Source organism: Jaculus jaculus, chromosome 6 (genome assembly GCF_020740685.1).
Source record: "Jaculus jaculus isolate mJacJac1 chromosome 6, mJacJac1.mat.Y.cur, whole genome shotgun sequence".
In the NCBI taxonomy this organism is placed as follows: Eukaryota; Metazoa; Chordata; class Mammalia; order Rodentia; family Dipodidae; genus Jaculus; species Jaculus jaculus.
The window spans coordinates 17,043,672-17,065,470 of record NC_059107.1 but is presented as its reverse complement, the minus strand read 5'-3'; the positions used below and the strand labels follow the sequence as shown (position 1 = coordinate 17,065,470).

General features: G+C 43.5%; 1 protein-coding gene across 3 annotated transcripts in view; it reads left to right on the top strand.

The window, feature by feature from the left end:
• Atp10b (ATPase phospholipid transporting 10B (putative)) overlaps positions 1 to 21,799 on the top strand; it is a 227,472-nt gene that overhangs the window by 133,922 nt on the left and 71,751 nt on the right. For all 3 annotated transcript variants that reach the window (XM_004661052.2, XM_045151428.1, XM_045151429.1), the window contains one exon: positions 2,569 to 2,773. In XM_004661052.2, the coding sequence (XP_004661109.2) occupies positions 2,569 to 2,773 (205 nt within the window). The remainder of the gene's footprint in view (positions 1 to 2,568; positions 2,774 to 21,799) is intronic.

Genomic DNA, 21,799 nt, shown 5'->3' with positions numbered 1-21,799 from the left:
AGTAGAGCACAGACATCAAAAGGGGGAAGAAAGGCCAGGTATGGTGGCGCACACCTTTAATCCCAACACTCGGGAAGCAGAGGTAGGAGGATGGCTGTGAGTTTGAGGCTACCCTGAGACTACACAGTGAATTTCAGGTCAGGTTGAGCTAGAGTGAGACCCTACCTCAAAAAAAAAAAAAAGGTGGGGAAGAAAGTAAATCGAGATACAGATAAATTGAGCAATAATCCTTTGCTTCTTGGAGAAAGTTTGCTATGCTATTTAAGAATATTTTTTTAAGATTTTCTCAAAGATTAAAAAAAAATAGAAAGCCCATTGTTCCTAAATAGATTCTCTGAGAATCCATTGAGCACTGAGTATGAGGACCACAGCAGTGTCTTTAGAGAGCCCTCGTACTTCAGCTAAGGCAGTGGCCCTGGGGGTAAAGTATTGGCCATACACAGATGAAGGTCTGTGCTGATCCCCGACAACCATGGCGAGCCAGACCCAGGTTACATGCTTGTCTGTAATCCCAGCACTGCTACTGGTTTTTCCTCACAAACTCCAGGCCCTGACACTGGTATACTGGTGTGTACAGCTATGAACAAGAGACACTGCCCTAAACAAGATGAAAGGCCAGGACCTACACCCAAAGGTGTCCTCTGACCTCAGCAATAAATAAATAACCTGATATATCTTCCACATAAGGAAGAATCATTACTAAAGGGTTATAGAGAGACTATCCTGAAAATACTCAGTAGCCATTTAGATGAAATTGTCCATGGACTGATGAGACCAGATTTGCTGTGTGGGTCCCCAGGGCCATAGGGCACTTCCACAGAACCCTGTGGTGAACTCCAGTCACAAAGCTGCGTGCCCCCATCCCAAAACCCCTGGTGGTTTCACAGAGTGATGAGGTCCTCGTTCAGCCTTCCAAATGGTAACTCTCCCTCAGTTCAGAAACTGATCGAGTTTTCTGGGGACACCTTTCATAAGCAGGAAGATACGACTTTAGGAGGGTTTTCCTGTGGTTTCTACAGAGAGCCCTAAAAAAGCCAAAGCCTCTCACTCTCTTCAGGCACTTTTATTCACATCTCTGTCTCTGCAGGACAGTGGAGTTGTCATGTACAGGGTGATTCAGATTCCAGCAGAGATAGTCATGTGCAGAGGGCCTTGGCTCTGTGTGGAAGAGCCACAGAAGAGAGCCATCTTCCCCACCCAGCTGCACTTGGAGGCAGCAGCTTCAGGACAGGGGAGCGCTCAGAGAAAGACCACATGTGAAACAGTGGTTTGCTTCCAAATAGCACATTGAGAGAGGAACATTCAAGATACAGTGTGAGAACAGCTCACACCTCCAGGACAGGTCTTGAAAGTGCAAGATGAAGAATAACTATGGACATCTGGAACATGAAGTATGCTTTGTCATGTCCAAAATGACCCACAAGGAATGCTGTAAAGTCTTTTTTTTTTTTAATTTTGTTTATTTGAGAGAGAATAGGTGCACCAGCACCTCCAGCCACTGCAAACGAACTCCAGATGCATGTGCCACTTTCTGCATCTGGCTAACGTGGGTCCTGGGGAATCAAACCATGGTCCGTTGGCTTTGCAGACAAATGCCTTAGTGCTAAGCCATCTCCCCAGCCTCTGTAAAGTCATTTTTAAAAGGTAGAAGACAGAAGGGACTGGACTACTGAGGTGAGCAGGACTCATTAAATACTTGGCTGGGCAGAAGGAAGGCTTTCTGCAATAAGAGTCGTGGAAATTTGATGCACTGCAGTGAGAAAGAAGGCACCCATGCCGGAGGCAGGAGGCTGAGGCTGTGGCCACGGCACCACACAGGAGGTCACACACCAGCATAGGGAAAGCTGCCGTCTTAGAAGCCAAGCTGGATTGCAAACTCAGCTTTCTGTTGGTTTTTGTGAGATGTGAGGGAGAAAATGGTTGTTGATCCTCATTTCCCACGTGTAAATACCAATATGTTGTGACCCAAGTGAAGGAAAATATTAACAAGCTCTTATCCTCAGCATGTTATCAAGGCAAAATTTGCAAACTTTTGCTGCCATTTTTTTTCAGAGTTCCTTACCTTCTGACTTTCCAGTTATGGAGGGTCTCTCCCCATCAGAGTCCCTGGTACCTTCTTCCTGTGGCCCCGGATGTTTAACTCTGCTGTTTGCCACAGCTCCGACACTTCCAGATAATAACCAGCGTTCTCTCCTCCCGCTGCCACTCTGCTCCCCATAGCCAAGAACCATCTTTTTTATTTTATTCAGTTCTTTTAACTTTGCTTTCTTTGATGATTACCAGCTATGCAATATGACAGCATGGTTAACTTCCTTTCAAAGATCTTCTCTTGGTAGAAAGCAAGGACTGAGCACAATACCTGGTTGGCAGCCAAACTTTAAAGTTATCACAAGGACAGATCTTTGACTAGTGAGATTCATAAACCAGGCATAGGAGTAGTAGAGAGGTAATCATTTGGGGTTAAGCAGATATGGGGGAAATATTTAAGTGCAAGTGGAGCCTTCACCCGTCCCTTCATTTCCTGAGGAATACAAACTCGCTGAGAATCCTGTCTTTCTCCCACACAAGGAAAGTGCAGAGCTATGTGCAGAAGCGCTGGCAGGATGTGCGTGTGGGAGACTTCATCCAGATGCGGTGCAATGAGATCGTCCCCGCAGACATCCTCCTGCTCTTCTCCTCGGACCCCAGCGGGGTCTGCCACCTGGAAACAGCCAACTTGGATGGAGAGACCAACCTCAAGCAGAGGCATGTCGTGAAGGGCTTCTCACAGCAGGTAAGATGCTTCTAAGACCTTTCCCCATGAGGTCAGGGGCAAGAAGCGAATCACTGCTCCTGGAGAGTTGAGCTGAAGCCAGCAGGTGGAGAGGAAGGTGGCAGGTACCTCTTGCCCGGAAACCTTAGGAATGTTTAATCTTCCTAGCAGTCCCACAGGTGGCTATCATGCCCCAATCACAGACAAAGAAACTGAGGCTGAGAAAAGCTTATAACCTGCTGAAGACCTCAGCATTTCTAAGTGAGGACTTGCTGTGTTTAAAAAGCAATGGAGCCTCATAGCTGTTTGGCCCTCTGTCCTGTGCTCAGCCAATCCCGCCCATGCTGCAGCTCAGCTGGGGTAAAGTCTCCCTCCATGAAGGGTTACTACTCCTCTGGTCCCTTGTGAACTCCAATAAAGTAATAGTGGCTATTTTCCCTTTGTTCACATGCTCTCTAAGGTCAGAAAGCCGTCATTGATACTTTGTTTATATACAACATCAGCAGTCCTAAAATGTCATGAATATAGTTGGTAAGTTACCAGCTCATACTCCAACATCTTACATTGCTGAGCTTAAACACGAATACCCATCATATATGAGCAGTCTCATTTTAGACACATTAGCACTACCTCACACCTTTGTCCATTTATCTGAAAAAACACAAACAAAAATAACTTCCCTGTAGGATAATTCTAAAGACCAAGTGGTGTGTTCCTGGGTTGCTGAGCATGAATGTAGACACAGTGAAAGAGACTGGTAAATGGTATTCATTTCAGTGGCTTTCAGAAGCAATTTGTGTTGAATAATTGAGGCTAAGTGTGTTACTCTGATTTTAAATTAACATCTTCCTTGAGGGGGTTGATCCCCAATTTAACTAACACCTTTCTCTAACCACAGAAAAGAAAATATTTCTACAAGTTTTAACTCCTACAGTCTTTGGCTGAGGATGAATTGAATAACTCTAGGGATTTGGGACAAGGAAGACAAACCCTCCATTCTTCAGAGGTTCTCATGAGTGGGAGCTCTGCCATCTAGACAATATCTCAAGAGGAGATAACCCTCTGTGCCTCAGCCTACTCCACAGTAGCACCTGATTGGCAGTTCTCAAACTCCTTTGTGTGTGATTGACAGCCAGCCCTCAGACGTTTGGTGCCTGAACCTGTGTATAGGAATGCTAACAACTGACACATAGCCTCACTGTGAGACTGCTGTGGGATTAAAAAAAAAAAAAAGTAATGAACAAAATCGAGGGCTCGGCGCCTACTAGGTTCACCATAAGTGGTGAGTGTGGCTGCCACCGCAGCTGGAACTAGACATCGTGGTCATCACAACACTGCCGTAACCTCAGCTGCTGCCCCTGCCTCTCCCGCCTCTGGCTTCTTCACTCTGTCGTTCATTGAATCACCCTAGTGCTTACAGAAAGGCAGGGTGAGATCCGGTGGTTAAGTTTATGACCTCCTCTCTTGACCAGAAACCTTTTTAACCAATACAGCAAGAGTTACATGTTACACATACCCACATACATGTGCATAGTGAAAATGGATGTGAGTGAATACCCCCACTGACACATTGGCCTGTCCACATGCAAGGTTCCCTGAGATTATTCTTTAAAACAAAAGCAAACAAACAAACAAAACCTCAAGGAGTAGCAAAGCTGTATTTGCTTACAAACCTCCCCTTTAGCATTTCTAACCCCAATATCCCCATCCAATTCCGAATATTTTTTTCCACTTTCATTGAACTCTGTTGCATTTCAACCACTGACTTTTCCTCCTGATTTGTCAGCTTCCCCCAGACTGCTTCTTGCATATGAATCAGGATTTGGGATTAACTAAAGCGTACCTGGGAGAAAGGGTCCTTCACACTCCAGTGCTATAGAGTATGTGTAATCAGTCCTCCAAACTCTAACCCCAAATTCTCGCAGGGCATAAGACACATGAGGAAAAAGTAAAGTCACACATGAAAAGGAAATTTATTGAACTTGAAGGTTGCCAGAGCTCCCTGTCCTTGTCCTGGCTCTCTCTCTCTCCCTTTGCTCAAGATCATTTTTCAATTCAGTACTAGCAGAAATAAACTTGAGCCCATTCTAAGGACTTTTCTAGATTAACTCATCCCCACAACTGAGGAAGTGGGTACCATCAGTTCCCCATTTTACATATGAGGAACTGAGGCCGTGGGATCATCGTCACTGAGCCAGATTCAAATCCAGGTTGCTCCAGAGCCCAGGTCTTAAAGTCTGTGGTAGCTATTCTCAGTAATACTATGACTGTTTTCCTGAGTTCACTCACAGACGCATGCTGGCCAGCAGTATTCATCATTTTCAGATGCTTTCCACATCTATGTTCCAGGAAGAACTAAAATCACAGAATTAAAGATGTCAATCTTAGCCCACTGTCTGGGTTAGAAGTTCAGGCTGCTCTTTGCTGCCTTGTTTCTCTCATATCTTTAGTGCGAAGATATTTCTGCATCTAGATAGAACTCACTATTCGCTAACTATACCACGGGCTGAGCTAAGATGTGGATGAAAATTGCAGGAAAAGAGACATACTACAAAGCAAGTAAGATCAAGAGATCCCATTTTCTGTAATAGCTTCAATAGTCCCACATACTGTAGAACTCTGATCAGCCCCAAGGAGGGTCAGAGAAGAATAGGGAACATTTCCAAACATTTAAACACAGAAATTCTTCCTCCAAATAGAGAACTTGGAACTACCATAGGGGCAGTAAGACCACTACTCAGGGAAATGCTTTTTGTAATATTTATTTGCAAGGAGAGAGCGGGGGCAGGGGGGAATGGCTGCAATAAGTGCCTCTAGCCACTGGAAACAAACTTCAGATGCATGCACCACTTTGTGCATCTGGCTTTACATGAGTACTAGAGAATTGAACCAGAGTCATTAAGCTTTGCAGGCAAACACTCCAACCACCGAGCAATCTTTCCAATCCACCACTTGGGTTTTCTGCACATAAGGTAGAGGTGTTCATGGCATGTAATAATCACCCCTATGGGACTTTTCCAAATAAGCCCGTGACCCTTCTGACTGCCACCACTAAACTGTGGCTCCATAGTTTGAAAATGCTCCCCTAATGACCTTGGTATAAACTTATCCCTTCTCATTGAAAACCAGTGCAAAAAAGGGAAGGCACCATCTAGGTGCTTCCAAAATGAAAAAAAAAAAAAAAAAAGCATTTACCATAATGAGAACTAACTGCCAACTGTCACCTATGTACTTCTTTTTTTCCAATTAATTGTGAACTTCAGTATATGAACATATCATGTGTAGGCCATATTCCCAATGGGAGATATACATGTATATATATTTATTTCTCCTCTCCCCATCCTCATTCCACTAAGGGTCCTCTTCAGCGGGGTTATTGGTATCCAGAGTAGCGTCATGAATTCACCAGGAGTCTTGAGTGGGGCAAAGGGCGGGCACGCCTCAGGGTAGTCCTTCCCACACCTTCTTCCACAAGGCTGCCTGAGCCTTGGCAGATGTATTACAACACTACTTTACTGCTGAGTTCTCTGCAACCTCTGCATTTCTACTGATACTCGAAGCTCATTAAAAACCTTGCAATGGGCTAGAGAGATGACCTAGCAGTTAAGGCACTTGCCTGAAAAGCCCAAGGACCCAGGTTCAACTCCCCAGAGCCCACGTAAACCAGGTGCACATGGTGGCACATGCATCTGGAGTTCACTTGCAGATCACATGGTGGCGCATGTGTCTGGAGTTCTTGGAGGCCCTGATGTGTGTGTGCGCTCACTCTCTCTCTCCTCTCTTATAAATAAATAAAATGTTTAGAAAAAAAAAAAAAACCCTTGTACTTAAAACACAAAACAAAGCATGTACTTTTTACTGTGTGCCCCTGCTTCTAAATACATTTTCTTCAGTGCCCACAATCCTGTGAGAAGGGCATCCCAATCCTCATCTCATAGATGAAAACTCCAGGGCACAGGAAGGGCGAATCTGGCCAGTTGTCTCAGAAATTTGTGAACATCTACAAATAATGGTTTGTTTAGAAACTTAATGTCTTGACTAGTAAGTATCAAAAAACCCTGCATTTGTTGACTTGTTTTTCCTCTGAATCCCTGAAGTGTGGGAGCACTCCACCTCCCCAAAAGTGTTTCCACGAACCGTACACGCTGATACAAGATCCTACACATACCTATATAAGATTTTCATGACTCTGAATGGTAAGCGATTTACAAAATCCTGTTAAGCAAAGGTGGCTTTCCTAAATCAGTGTTTTTCACAGCAGAGTATGCCCACCAATATCCCAAAGTACAGTGCTTGAAAATGTCTCATGGTTGTCACACTGGGAACCTGGTGTCTCATAGACCTCTTCCTCTTGAAGGTTCCAATGTGCATTAACATATTAAAGTCCTGAGAAGGGCCAGTGTCAATAAGTTAGTTAGACTTCAACATGAGCTCTCCAAACCTATTTAGCTAGGGAATGATTTTCTAGCACAAATATTTATTGACACTCCTATGAAACTTATAAGACTTTGGGGAAAATTTTAAGCTGGATTATGGTGCAGACATGATCACAGGAGGTGAAAAAGGTTATCTCTGAAAATAGTCCACCTTCCATGACACTGTGGTGACCAGACTGGTTTCAAAATCCTTGTCTCAACACTCATCTTGGACCAATCCAATTACTTTTTTTTTAACATATATATATATAATTTTTTTTGAGAGAGACAGAGAATTGTCATGCCAGGGCCTCCAGCCACTGCAAACAAACTCCAGACACATGCGCCCCCTTGTGCATCTGGCTTACGTGGGTCCTGGGCAATCAAACTGAGGTCCTTTGGCTTTGCAGTCAAACGCCTTAACTGCTAACCATTTCTCCAGCCTCCAATATACTTTTTTAACTGGAACCTTTATCTTGTTGACCCACTTTTTAAATCCATAAAATTACTGAACTATTTGTGAAATATTAATCCCTATATCACATTGCTGGAGACTGCTAGAGATGAAAGGGAACAAATCTAATAATAGAGCCTGCTAAGTTCTGCCTGGTGACCAAGAAGACTTGACTAGGGAGGTAAATGGAATGGTCTTGTCAGAGGTGACATTCTAATACTAGAAACTTCTGTAAAAGAGTTTTGGATTGGGGATTGGACATGGCTAAAGGAATACCTCTGCCATTCATTTTGGGAAATGGAAAAGCTACTGAAGCTGAAAAGCCTCTTCCACAATGTTTCCTGATCCTTAGCAGCTATGTTATAAGTCCACTTTAGTGTTAATATCTCCACAAACTCTGGATTTATGCTTTGAAGCATTCCGAGTGGCCTCGCGGTGTCTGTGGCCATCTCTCTGGAGCTGGTTGTGAGGCCAGCAGTGAGAGCAGCACTCGTGTTGAACTTGCCCCTTCCTCTGTAATGTTGCCTGGGCCTGGCAGATGAGATAGAGGTGTCTTATCTCATGCTAAGGAGTTGGCTGTCTTTTCTTGTCCTATTGAAGGATCTTGATTCTCCCCAGTTTTCACTTCCATCTTTCAAGAGGCAAAAAAAAAAAAAAAAAAAAAGACAGAGAAAACAGATTTTCCAGCCAAGAGTGAAAACAGCATGGACTAAAGAGGATCAGCATGGTCATTAAAGAGACATTTTTTTTTTTTTTTTTTTTTAGTTTTTCAAGGTAGGGTCTCACTCTGGTCCAGGCTGACCTGGAGTAACTCTGTAGTCTCAGGGTGGTCTTGAACTCACGGCCATCCTCCTACCTCTGCCTCCCGAGTGCTGGGTTAAAGGCGTGCGCCACCACGCCCGGAAATTTAAGACACTTTTAAAAAATATTTTATTTATTCATTTTCAAGCAGAAAGAGACAGACATGGAAAGAGAGCAAGTGAGAGAATGGACATGCCAGGACCTCTAGCCACTGCAAATGAACACCAGATGCCTGTCCCACTTTGTGCATCTGGCTTTACCTGGGTACTGGGGAATCAAACCCAGGTCATCAGGCTTTGCATTCAAGTGTTTTAAACACTGACTCATCTCCCCAGCCTCTGTTCAAGAAACTTCAATTAGTAGAGCCACTCTTCTTAGTCAAAGACCAGCGACAGCTCGTCTGTGGAGTCTGAGCCGCCCTTTTTGATAGTTGGCATTCTACACATAGTCAGTGCTGGAAAGCATTGTTGAGTCTCTACAGCAGAAGTATACACTGATCTTAGCACAGTAAAGATAAGACCACTGCCTACCAAGACTGAAAGTCCAGCAGGGGCAAAATTAGCAGCTCAGTGACACATGAGTATGATCCAAACCTTGCCTGCCTGGAGAACCAGAAAAAAAGAAAAAATTCTCTGTCCCAGTGGATTTGGTAATGCATTCTGCCTCTGACAGATTGTTCTAAATTTCCACTGAGAATATTTAGTGTTTCCTAGTTAATGGTTGCTTAATAGTGGTGGTGCTTCCTAGACTTAATACCCAGTCTATATAACAATAAACAAGAATAATAGCAATAGATAACTTGATTAAACACATGCCGTAGACAATGAGTAGTTCTTCTAAGTGCTGCCCCTATTACGTCTTGCCTGTCCTCACTCACAGCCCGGTGAGGGAGGCACTTTAAGATCTAATAAGTAAGACACAAGCAGTTCTATAATACTACAAAGAGTGGAGTAAGCTCCCATTTCAACTCAGGCAGAGTTCCCCCCACCCCTTGCTTTTATTGTGGAGATTTTAATGTATTAAAACTAGAGGGCTGGAGAGTTGTCTCAGTGCTTAAGGTACTTGCCTGCAAAGCATAAGGACCTGGGTTCAGCTCCCCAGCACCCCACATAAGCCAGATGTACAAGGTGGCACATGTGTCTGGAGTTCATTTGTAGTGAATGGAGGCCATGGCATGCCCATTCTTTCTCTCAGATACATTAATTAAATAAATAAAAACCTAGAGGTAAAAATATGATAAATTTATGGATCCCATTTACCTAGTTTTAAAAAATAACACATGACTTAATTGATCATCTATTTTCCCTCCCTCTTAAACTCTGAAAACTACCTGGAAGCAGATCATCAGCATCAGAACATTTCATGTGCAAAAATTTCAAGATGATTTTTGGAGGGGGGTTGAGGTAAGGCCTCACTCTAGCCCAGGCTGACCTAGAATTCACTATGTAGTCTTAAGCTGGCCTCGAACTTATAGTAATAGTCCTACCTCTATCTCCTGAGTGCTGGGATTAAAGGTTGTGCCACCATGCCCAGCAAGGGGGAAGAGAGTGAATGGATGCACCAGGGCCTCTAGCCCCTGCAAGGACTCCAGATGCAAGTGCCTCCTCACATAAGGCTGTTGTCCTTTTCTGTGTTAATGGTTGTCAGTGATGGTGATTGGTTAGATCCACTAATTCAGTGAAATTTTCAAAATGCTAATATTACAATTAATTTAGTTTAAAGAAAATAAAAACTCCATTAAATACTTGGTTTTCTTAGGAGTCTTCTGTACAGGAAGTACAAATAAGTGACCATATGCTCTCATTTACCAATTTTTTTTAAGTAACTGAACTGTTTCCAGTATCCCCCAAAGATGTCCAGTGAGTTTTTCTCCTTCCATGTCAATGACAATCCATGGATTTAGCCAGCATTGATGTATGTCAAATCTGTGAAATTAGCTTTATTGATAGTCCATCTTTAACCATGAAAACTTCTTCAGGAGAATAGTCTTCTGAGTTCCTTGACATGACCTAAATTGTCCTTGATAGATCTGGTTCCTCTCTATAGGGACTTATATTTAGAAACAAAGTAAGTCCATGCTAGAGGTGCTTATTGTGATCTGGGGGATCATTAGTTCTATGCCATTTAAGTGGACAGAATTGGGACTTTTACAAATATTAAATATATCAGTACTCTTGCTGGTAATGCAATTCAAACTCAGGTCTAGAAGTTTGAACAGGACCTCATCAATACTAAATATGTAAGTCCTGGTGTCATATCAAAGCCCTTACCCACAGTGTTACACAAGCACCTTCCTCCTTTGAATAGTTGGCATTCACAGAAACCTTCTCAGGTAGGAAATGAAGGAACAGTCAACATCTTACAGCTGAGGAAACAATTTCAGAAAGATTGTGTTTTGGTAAAGATAAGTTTAATACAGTATTTGGTCAGAATTCAAACTCAGATGTTATACCTGATTGCTTTTTCCTAGTGCTAAACTAATCCTCAGACCCATTTACATTTATTTTTTAATTTTTTTATTGGCAACTTCCATAACTGTAGACAATACACCATGATAATTTCTACTTCTCAACTCTACTGTCTATCATATCCCCTCCTCCTCTCAATTAGCCTCATTTATTTTTATGCCATCATCTTTTCCTCCTATTATGAAGGTTTTGTGTAGGTAGTGCCAGGAACTGCAAGGTTATGGATAGCCAGGCCAGTTTGTGTCTGGAAGACTGCATTGTAAGGAGTCCTAACCTTCCTTTGGCTCTTACATTCTTTCTGTCACCTCTTCTGCAATGGACATGAGCCTTGGAAGGTGTGATAGAGATGATTCAGTGCTGAACACTCCTCTCTCACTTCTTCTCAGGACTATGGTGCCCTTTGAGCCATCTCAATTGTCACTATCATCTGAAAAGAGAAGCTTCTCTAACCAAAAGTGACAGTAGCATTAATATATGAGTATGAACTTTAAGAGAAGTACTTGCTGGGCAGTTTAAAATATTTTTTTTTAATTTTTTTTTAATTTGTTTGAGAGCGACAGACACAGAGAGAAAGACAGATAGAGGGAGAAAGAGAGAATGGGTGCGCCAGGGCCTCCAGCCTCTGCAAACGAACTCCAGACGCGTGTGCCCCCTTGTGCATCTGGCTAACGTGGGACCTGGAGAACCGAGCCTCGAACCGGGGTCCTTAGGCTTCACAGGCAAGCGCTTAACTGCTAAGCCCTGTCTCCAGCCCTTGCTGGGCAGTTTAGTTAGCATAATATATGCACTTAGCCAGACACCAGCAGATGATATACCCCTAGTGTTGTTGACCTCCCCTATCATAGATTTTCAGTATCAGGCATGTCTTCCCTTCCATGGAGTAGGTCTCCAGTCCAGTTAGAGGGCAGTTAGTTTCCCCTATAACAGGTATGCCACTATTACACCCACTGGCTCATTTGGCCTGGCTGGCCAAACTTAAGGCTTGCAATGTCCACCGTTGTTTGTGTCCACTTATGACTTCTCTCTCTCCCATAGAGCTGCATACAGAGTAGCTTTCTCCAACTTTCAGTCAGCTGGTCTACATGGAGGAGGTTTTCAGCTCAGCTACAGCATGATTTCTCAGTGACCTTGTAGCCCAAGCATCTGGAATCTTTAGCCATAGGGCATCTATTCCTGGTGGGAAACCAAGAGCCTCGGCTAGAGTTAGTTTTTATTTCTTAATTGAATATAACTTCCATATACATAAGAATGCTCAATACTCAAGCTGTATACATTTTAGTTATTTACAAAAGTCATAATAATTTTATGACAGAACAACCTAATGAAAGACTTTTTAATTTTTTTTAAATTTATTTTAGAGAGAAAGAGGCAGACCAAGAAAAAGAAGGAGAATGGGCACACTGGGGTCTCTAGCCTCTGCGAAGGAACTCCAGATGCAAGCAGGACCTTGTGTGTCTGGCTTAAGTGGGTCCTGGGGAATCAAACCTGGATCCTTTGGCTTCACAAGCAAGCACCTTAACTGCTAAGCCATTTGCCCAGGCCCCATACTCTTATTCTTATAGACCTCTGCCCTCTTCATTCTTTTACGCACGATTCCCTGTAGTCTTTTCTTGAGGTACAGCAACACACATGTACACATACATGTACACATGCATATGCACACTGACACAAAAACACATGCACACATATACATAGACAGCACACACAGAGACAGACACATTCACAGATACACGTGCACGTGTACATACAAATACATACAGATACGCATGTGCATACAGACACACCTAACATTCACATGGAAGATGTCATTTTCCCCGTATTTGACAGTGTTCGCATATATCTCTTTAAAATTCCTTTGCCTTTTTTTTTGTTTTGGGGTTTGTTTTTGTTTTTGCTTTTTGAGGTAGGGTTTCACTCTAGCTCAGGCTGACTTGGAATTCATTATGTAGTCTCAGGTTGGCCTTGAACTCATAGTGATCTTCTTACCTCTGCCTCCCAAGTGCTGGGATTAAAGGTGTGCACCACCACACCCAGCTAATTTCTTTTTAAAAAATATTTTATGTGAGGCTGGAGAGATGGCTTATTGGTTAAGGCACTTGCCTATAAAGCCAAAGGACCTAGGTTCAACTCCCCAGGACCCACATAAGCCAGATGTACAAGGAGGCACATGTGTCTGGAGTTTGTTCACAGTGGCTGGAGGCCCTGATGTGCCCATTCTCTCTCTCTCTCTCTCTCTCTCTCTCTCTCTCTCTCTCTCTCTCTCTCTCTCTGCTTCTCTCTCTCTCCCTCTCTTTTTCAAGTAAATAAATAAAAATAAAATGTTTAAAAATGTATTTATTTTCAAGGAGAAAATGAGAATGGGTATCCCAGGGTCTCTAGCCACTGCAAATGAATTCCAGATGCATGCACCACTTTGAATACTTGGGATTGAACCTGGGTATTTAGGCTTTTCAGGCAAGCACCTTAACCACTGAGCCATCTCTCCAGCTCTCCCTTTGTCATTTCTATCCCTGCAGGACCTATGAAGTATCTCTATCAAGATCACACTAAGGTGCTAATGGGTGATAGCATGAAGATTTCCTACTTCACACTACCTCTGTAGCTCAGGACGACTTATTACATTTTAATTTTCTTCATTGCCAATAACCAATAAGAATTACTGTGTATTGAAAGTCAATATGAGAAATATTTCATGTCTCAAATGATACCATATGGATCACTCAAAAATCTTGGTTGTGGGCCCAAGAAATGGTTTAGCAGTTAAATTGTCTACCAAAGCTAAGGACCCAGGTTCAATGCCCCAGTACCCACGTAAGCCAGATGTACAGAGTGGTGCATGCATCTGGAGTTCATTTGCAGTGGCTAGAAACTCTGGTGCACCCATATTGTCTCTCTATCTCATTCCCATCCTCTCTCTCTCTCCTTCCCTCCCTCCTATCTCTCTCCTCTCTTTCTCCTCACTCTCTCATAAATAAAAATAAAATTTAAAAAGCCTTGGTTTACCATGAAAGAACACTATTTCAAATTGTCTTGGCTCAAAAGAGAACTTACTGAAGGAACACAAGGTAGGCCCCAGGTCATGTCAATGAGGTAGTCAGAATCCATCAGTCCAAGTTTCATCTCCTGTGTGTGTTTCTCCCAGTGTTTGGCTCTGCCTACAGCTTAAAATCCCAGAGAGGAGTGAGCAATCTCACTGACATCTACATTGAGACAGCATCACAAGGTTGACCTGGCTGGTACCATGTACCCACCAATAAACCAACTAACTCCAGCCAGAGGGAGAGGACTCAAGGAGTGGCATCCTGTGAGGAGTGTCCTCACCCAGAACTCGTGGTTGAAACTGATGTTGGGAGTGGGAACTGTCTGGGCAGTGGAGAAAGCACTATCACATCTATTACATGTCAGAACTGCAAAAGCCAAAGGTGTGTGACCAAGACCATCCACCCCTTAAAGAGAGGGTCTGGATCTCCTCTGTAGCCCCTCATGTTCGCCCCTCTTCTCACAAGGCCCCTCCGTCCAGAGCTTCTGCCCCCTGGACAGGAAAGCCGGCTCTGCTTCCCTCCCTGTGCTCCCGAGGCCTTCCTCTCACTCCCTGCGCTGACATTCAGTCACTCGGGCATCCAGCATTGCAGGACGCCGCCAGGATCTCTGCCTCTGCTGTGCAGCAGCAGAGGTGACTCCTTGTGACTGCGTTTTCTGTGAAAGACTTGATAGAAGGGCTCAAACTACAATTCATACTCTGTTCCTTGTGACTTTTTGCCAAAACATTGGATTTCATCTTTGTGTCTTGATTTGCCGAGACAAGAACATTTTGTACAGAAATGGTCTATCTCTGTGATACTCCCTTAAAGTGCCCCCCACCCATCTGGTGGCAGCCGTCCACATCTCCAGCTTCATGCCATTAGCTGAGCACTGATGGCCCCTACAGTGTGCTCTTTGGGGTCCAGGAGTAAACACAGGCCCAGGCTATGATTATAGGCTCTAACAGGAAATTACATGCTGTTATTAATTAACAATTCCACCAATAATCAATTCCGTTTAGAAATGACTTTGCTTGGAATGCCAAACTCATGCCTGGTTAGGGAAATGTCATGACAAGATCTTAAGATCTGTCAGCCCTGAGTAAGAGTGTGTGCATGGGGAAAACAGAATGCAGACTGTAAGGAGTCCTCAGTCCCCCACACAGCCAACCCTCTCATGAGTTATTTGTTGTTGTTGTTGTTGTTGTTTGTTTGTTTTTTCCTAAGTAGGGTCTCGCTGTAGCTCAGGCTGACCTGGAATTCACTATAGAGTCACAGGGTGGTCTGGAACTCACAGTGATCCTCCTACCTCTGCCTCTCAAGTGTTGGGATTAAAGGTGTGCACCACCACACCCTGGCTCATAGGTTATCTGGAAAAGAGCTCTCAGCAATGAGCAAACAGGAAGGTTGTCAAGTGCCGGTAACTGTCATCAGTTTCAGATCGATTCTCAGAAATCAGGTTCATTTGCATTCCAGAAAGAAAGCCTCAGTCACCTAGCTCAGCAACAGGGGTTTGCTTTCGCCATTTACACAGTTTGAAAGGTGTTCTTAAGAAACGGCTCGAGAGATAGCTTAGTGGGGAAGGCACTTGCCTTTGAAGCTTTGATTCCCCAGTACATCATGTAAGCCAGATGCACGAGGTGGTGCATGCATCTAGAGTTTGTGTGCAGTGGCTAGAAGCCTTGATACACACATTCTATCTATCTTACTCTCTTGCTCAAATAAATAAGCAAAAAAAAAAAAATTAAAAGAAGAAAATGAGAGTATGAAAGAAAGAGGAGTGTGAAAGAAAGGAAGAAAGAATGTGAGAGGAAAAGTGAAAGAGTTGAGAGAAAATGTTAAAGAAAGAAGAGAGGGAAAGAAAGAAAGAAAGAAAGAAAGAAAGAAAGAAAGAAAGAAAGAAAGAAAGAAAGAAAGAAAGAAAGAAAGAAAAGAGAAGGGAAGGGAAGGGAAGGGAAGGATGGGGAGAGGGAGGGAGGGAGAAGAGGTGAAATTACAGCATACTTCTGCTTAGCTTCCTTAGTTGTCATGGAGATGTCCCTCCCCTTTGACCCTCACTCCTTGGCATGGTCCCAGTGAGCTGTTGGAAGGCAGGAGTTCCTCCTGCTCTGTCACCTTCATCCAGGGTCCAGGTGTCTCTTTGTTGATCCCCTAGGCTGAGGACCATGAGAAACACTGAGCAGCATGGAAGCTTGGTCTCACTGTTCTTTCTTCAAATAATTTTTTAAACATTGTATTTATTTATTTTGCAAGCAGAGAGAGAGAGAAGAGACAGAGGGAATAGGTGTACCAGGGCCTCTAGCCACTACAAACTTCAGATGTATGTGTCACCCTGTGCATATGATTCTACATGGGTAGTGGGGAATTGAAATGGGGTTGTGAGGTTTTGCAGGCAAGCACCTTAACCACTAAACCATCTCTCCACCCCATCCCCCACTCTTCTTTTTAACAAACATCTTTATCTCAAGGAGCAAGTGCATTCTGCGTGAGAGAAGAGCTTGGCTGGTTTCCTGCCTTCAGTTTACAAAATCCTAAATGTTATTTCCTTATGGCCATAGTAGAGTTTTGAATTGATTAGACTCATAAATGCGGGTTGCTTTTTTATTATAACTTCAAGGACCTCTGTGACTATCAAAAGAAAAAGTAGAAATACTTTCAATAGTCGTTACCTAAAGAAAAAAATCACACTTGCTGGGCATGGTGGTGCACGCCTTTAATCCCAGCGCTTGGGAGGCAGAGGTAGGAGGATCACCATGAGTTCAAGGCCACCCTAAGAAAACAGTAAATTCCAGGTCAGCCTGTGCTAGAGTGAGACCCTACCTCAAAAAACAAACCAAAAAAAAAAAATCACACTTAACAAGCTTCTATGAATTTTGTGACTTTTATGTGAAGTTTTAATTTTAGTTAATATCAAGAGTTCCTACAGAAATGTGAAAAATACTGGCGTATATATGACTCATTTTTACACGACCTTTTGGCAACATTTTGGTTCATGTTTTGAGCCAAACAGCAATAGTTTAGTCTACCAGTTGGCAGACACAGAGAGAAACAGCTGGGTATTTGATAACCACAAGACATTACAAGTACCATGTGAGTGTCTAGAAGATACTAAGAACTATCTAAAGCCAGGCATGGTGGCACACACCTTTAATCCCAGCGCTCACTCAAGACCAAAGTGAGTTTGAGGCCAATCTGAGACTAAGTACTGAATTCCACGTCAGCGAGACCCTATCTCAGGAAAAAAAAAAAAAAAGTCTAGGTTCACAGAAAACGTTGCTCTATTCTGTGGTAGATAGACCTGGCTCCACCCTTGAGCTTCAGATGAAAGTTGTATAAGGATGAACAACACAGAGCATTCAAGAATATGTTACTGAAAAGGCCCAGAGGGTCTGCTGTGTAGCAGATAGCAGTAAATGCTTCCAATAACGAACAGGTGGAATCTTTCCAGTAGAAGCAAAGGAGAGTTGCAATGAAATGCGTGACCTTGGGCAAGTTTCTATGTGTAGCAAACATTCAGTGTTCTCTTCAAAAAAAAAAAAAAATGTGATAGTGTGTTCTGGACAATTCACAAAGTTGGGAAGATCAAATAAGGTAATGTAAACAGGGGTAGGAGTCTGCAAATTGTAATTTTACCAAATAGCACTATATTTTTATTTTTTTGTTTATTTTTATTTATTTGGGAGCGACAGACAGAGAGAGAGAGAGAGAGAGAGAGACAGGGTGCACCAGGGCCTCCAGCCACTGCAAACGAACTCCAGATGCGTTCGCCCCCTTGTGCATCTGGCTTACATGGGTCCTGGGAATTGGGGTCCTTAGGCTTCACAGGCAAGAACTTAACCACTAAGCCATCTCTCCAGCCCCATTATTTTTTTTTTAATTCCCCAAGGAAATTACATAACATACCCCATAGGACCGGGTCATTGGACTGTGGATTAGGGTTCTTTGTTCACAAGTAACAGGATTCATGCTGGATAATGTGAGAAAACGAGAACTGTTCTGAGAATGTGATGGGAGAAGAGCAGCAGGAGAGAAACAGAGAGTATCGAAGGAAATCTAAGTGCCCAGGATCAGAAACAAGAAGCAGGAAACCAGGATGGCAGTTCAGTACTGGCAGCAGAAACCCTTCAATGGTCTCATCATTTCATTCTCCTTCCTGAAGTCATTCCATGTAATTCAAAGTCCCACAGTGAGAAAGTCTAACAGGCAAGGCACCTTGACTTATAGTCCTGTTAAGATAGGAGCAGAGAGATAAAGTAATCTCAAAAAAAAAAAAAAAACCCATATATTTATCTAATCATCTTATTGATTGGCTTGGTATCCATTGTAGAAATACTAAAATAAAACTTAAGTGCAAGGGTAATGGCCTTATCTAGCTACTGGGCCACATTCCAGCCAGACCGCTTCCACTTGGCCTTCCCAGTAGTGGGCAGCTTGCTGGACCCGAGACGTGAGTCAACAAGCAGTAGTCTGACGTTCATCCCACGACCCTTGGCCCACTTTCCTTTGCGTCTAGAGGTAGCGCAGCGGACACGTGTGAGTGGGACAGGGAGCCTTGCGCTACTTTACGGCTGTGGAAATTGGTCTGTGTTGACGTCCTCTTCTTTCTGACTCCCTTTCCCTTATATGACTTATATGTCATGGCATTCAATAAATGCTTGAACTCGTGAAAGGGCTCTCCACTTTGAAGATATTTTTTAAACATTTTACTGACAACCTCCATACATATACACAATGTACCCCAATCATAAGTCCCCTCCCACCTCTCTCCTTTGTCCCCCTCACCCCATCCCTGTCCAGTGGATCCCTGTGAAGAGCTTTTTTTTTTTTTTTTTTTTTTTTTTTATTTATTTGAGAGCGACAGACACAGAGAGAAAGACAGACAGATAGAGGGAGAGAGAGAGAATGGGCGCGCCAGGGCTTCCAGCCTCTGCAAACGAACTCCAGACGCGTGCGCCCCCTTGTGCATCTGGCTAACGTGGGACCTGGGGAACCGAGCCTCGAACCGGGGTCCTTAGGCTTCACAGGCAAGCGCTTAACCGCTAAGCCATCTCTCCAGCCCCTGAAGAGCTTTTTAATTAGTGAGGCAAAGAAGTCCCATGATAGAAGTGGCCTTATTTCTACAAATCAAACGGAAGATGATATCTAGGACTTTACCTACTTGTATGGGTCAGTCTTTGCAGCGAGGTAGTTTCTATGTCCTCGTCTTTCATTCACGTACATACCTGAAACTATCTTTTCCAGTACTAACCTTACGCACCCCCCCACCCAGATCTTTGCGGTATTCCTAGGAAGCGAAGATATTCTGGGTGCTGTCCCAAGAGGAAGCTGGCAGTCTCCTAGAAGATGCGTAGATTTACATATACACTTGTGATACAGAGACAAGAGCATGACAGGGAGGAACATGCACAAAAGACCAGCGACTGATTGGGTGGGGTGAGCTGGTCTATGGGAATTAGAGTGATCTTCAAGGCCTTCATAGAAGAAATGGCAAAGAACAACTCTGTGTGGTGTGTGTATGTGTGTAGACTCTAAGTGGTATGGTGTGTGGTTTATGTGTAGCATATCCATGTGTGTACAGATATAAGCACCCTGTACACAAGTCCAGGGGCCAGAGGAGAATGTCCCATGTCTTCCTCTTTTCACTCATTCGCCTGTTTCCTTGAGACAGGGTCACTCAACCCAGAGCTACCATTTCATCAATCAACAAGCACAGTGAATCCTCCAATCTCTGCCCTCCATAGGACTGGGGTTATGGACATCTGTGGCTGTGATGGTTAAGGTGTTGTCGACTTGACATGCCTAACTATTTATATGGGTGCTGGGGAATCGAACTTGGGCAGTTTCAGGCTCTCATGCTCGCCCAGCAAGCACTTGTAACCATGGGACCATTTCCCTGGCAAATGAAAGGTAGACTTGCCCTAAACCCACCAGGACAAGCTTTCTTATCTCTCCCTGTGCCTTGATTGTGATCAGGGCAACTTTTCCCAAAGGGCAGCACCTTAGGTAAAAGACCAATGAGTCGGTTAACTATAGAGTGGGGAAGCAAGCCCCACCCCAGCTCAGAAGGTGATCAACGCTCCAGAGCAAAGTTAAGGTGGGACGGTGTGGGACGTGTGCCTATCCTAGGACAGTCGCAGCAAGCTTTCCTGGAGGAGAGTTGCAGCAAGTCTTTTTGGGGAAGCAGACCACACCACTGTGTTGACAGAAAGCAGCACACAAGTGTCCTTCTGCACAGTCCCTTGGAGAGGGTGGGAAAGAACCCAAGAAACACATGTAGCTAGAAAGAGCAAGGTCACCTTGCCATGATTTGATGAAGACAGGGGACCCATCGCCAGAGCAAGGAACCAGGGAAGGGACATATCAGGAGGAGCAAGAGAGTCAAACTTGGATGCAATTGGCAATGGGGTCTCCCTCTGAGTGACTGCAGGATTTTGCATCTGCTCTTGGGACCCTGCTGCTCCTCTCGAAACCCAGCAATGAGCTGAGTGGTACAGATTGAATCGGGAGCAAAGCGCGCATGACTTAATCAGGGGCAGGAAAGCGGCTGACAAATTACAGCATGATTTGTCATCATCTCAGAACCCGCCAAGTGTTTGTCCCTGAAAAAAAAAAAAAAAAATCGATAGCTGGAGGGACAAGGGCCGTATTTTTAGAAACTCCTGGATGGGTAATTTATTTCAAGTGAGTCGAGAGTTTATTTATGTTGGCACCCCCCACGGGTGCAACGGACTGTATATTTACACGAAGACAGAGAGCCCTATCATGTCTTCCCATCAATACGCCCCTTTGAACAGCTGTACCTTGCAACTCTCAGTGATAAATTTGATCTCGCACATACTCAAAGCTCGACCAGGAAACCACCCCCAGCCTTACCTTTATCACCCCTGCCTTCTATTTCCACTTCCCATGCTTCAGGACCCCCACATCCACTCTGTCCTCTGAAGCACGAGTGAATGGGTGGGGCAGGTGGTGCAGGCGACATTCTACAGATGAAGACATTGGGACCCAAGAGTTAAGCACCAAATTTTTTTATGCGTCAAGTTGGAAAGCAATGTCTCCTCACCCCTAGCTACATCTCATCCCTGCTGTACTATAAAGGTTATATAACTGAAATGACTACAAATATCATCGAAACAATAACATGCTTTAAATGACTTGGGTACATGTGTGTTCCCCAAGAAGTAGTATGCTATACAAGTAAAACTCAGATTCTGTGGCTACATTTGGGTTCAAACCACAGCCTTGGGATGAGCTTAGGCAGTCTCCATTACCTTTCTGGGCCACATGATGCCTAGCTCTGAAGAAAAGGTAACCAAAAGTTTTGCTTATAGAATAATTATACACTTGAAAATAAATGGGATACATAAAGTCAGGGTCAGGCAGAAATAAGAATCCAGAGAACACTATGTTTTGTTTTATTAGCTATTATTTTCACAGTGTTTTTATAATAGCAAAACAAATTGAAATGATACAGACATTCAATCAAGAAATGCTTGAAAGAAATGGAGGTTTTTGTTCAGGTATTCGTGAGGATACTAAAAACATTAACAATGAAAAATGTTTAAGTTGCAGGAATACTATCTCTTTTCTGAAATTCATAAATGTACATTAATATATGTACATAAATACATGGAGGAGGGGAATATCTTAAAATGCTGGAAGCATACACACAATTATTTTAGCTGTGACTATAGTCAGTATGATTTGTAGCCACTTTTTTTTTAATTGTTGTTAAGACAGGGTCACCCTAGGTAGCTCAGACTGGCCTTGAACTTGTGACTCTCCTGAGTCCAGGATTACAGACATTTTCCACCATGCTGAGTACTGAAACCCTTTCTCTTTCTTTAAATATTTCTTTCTTTCAAAATTATCTTTGTGTGTGGGTTCGT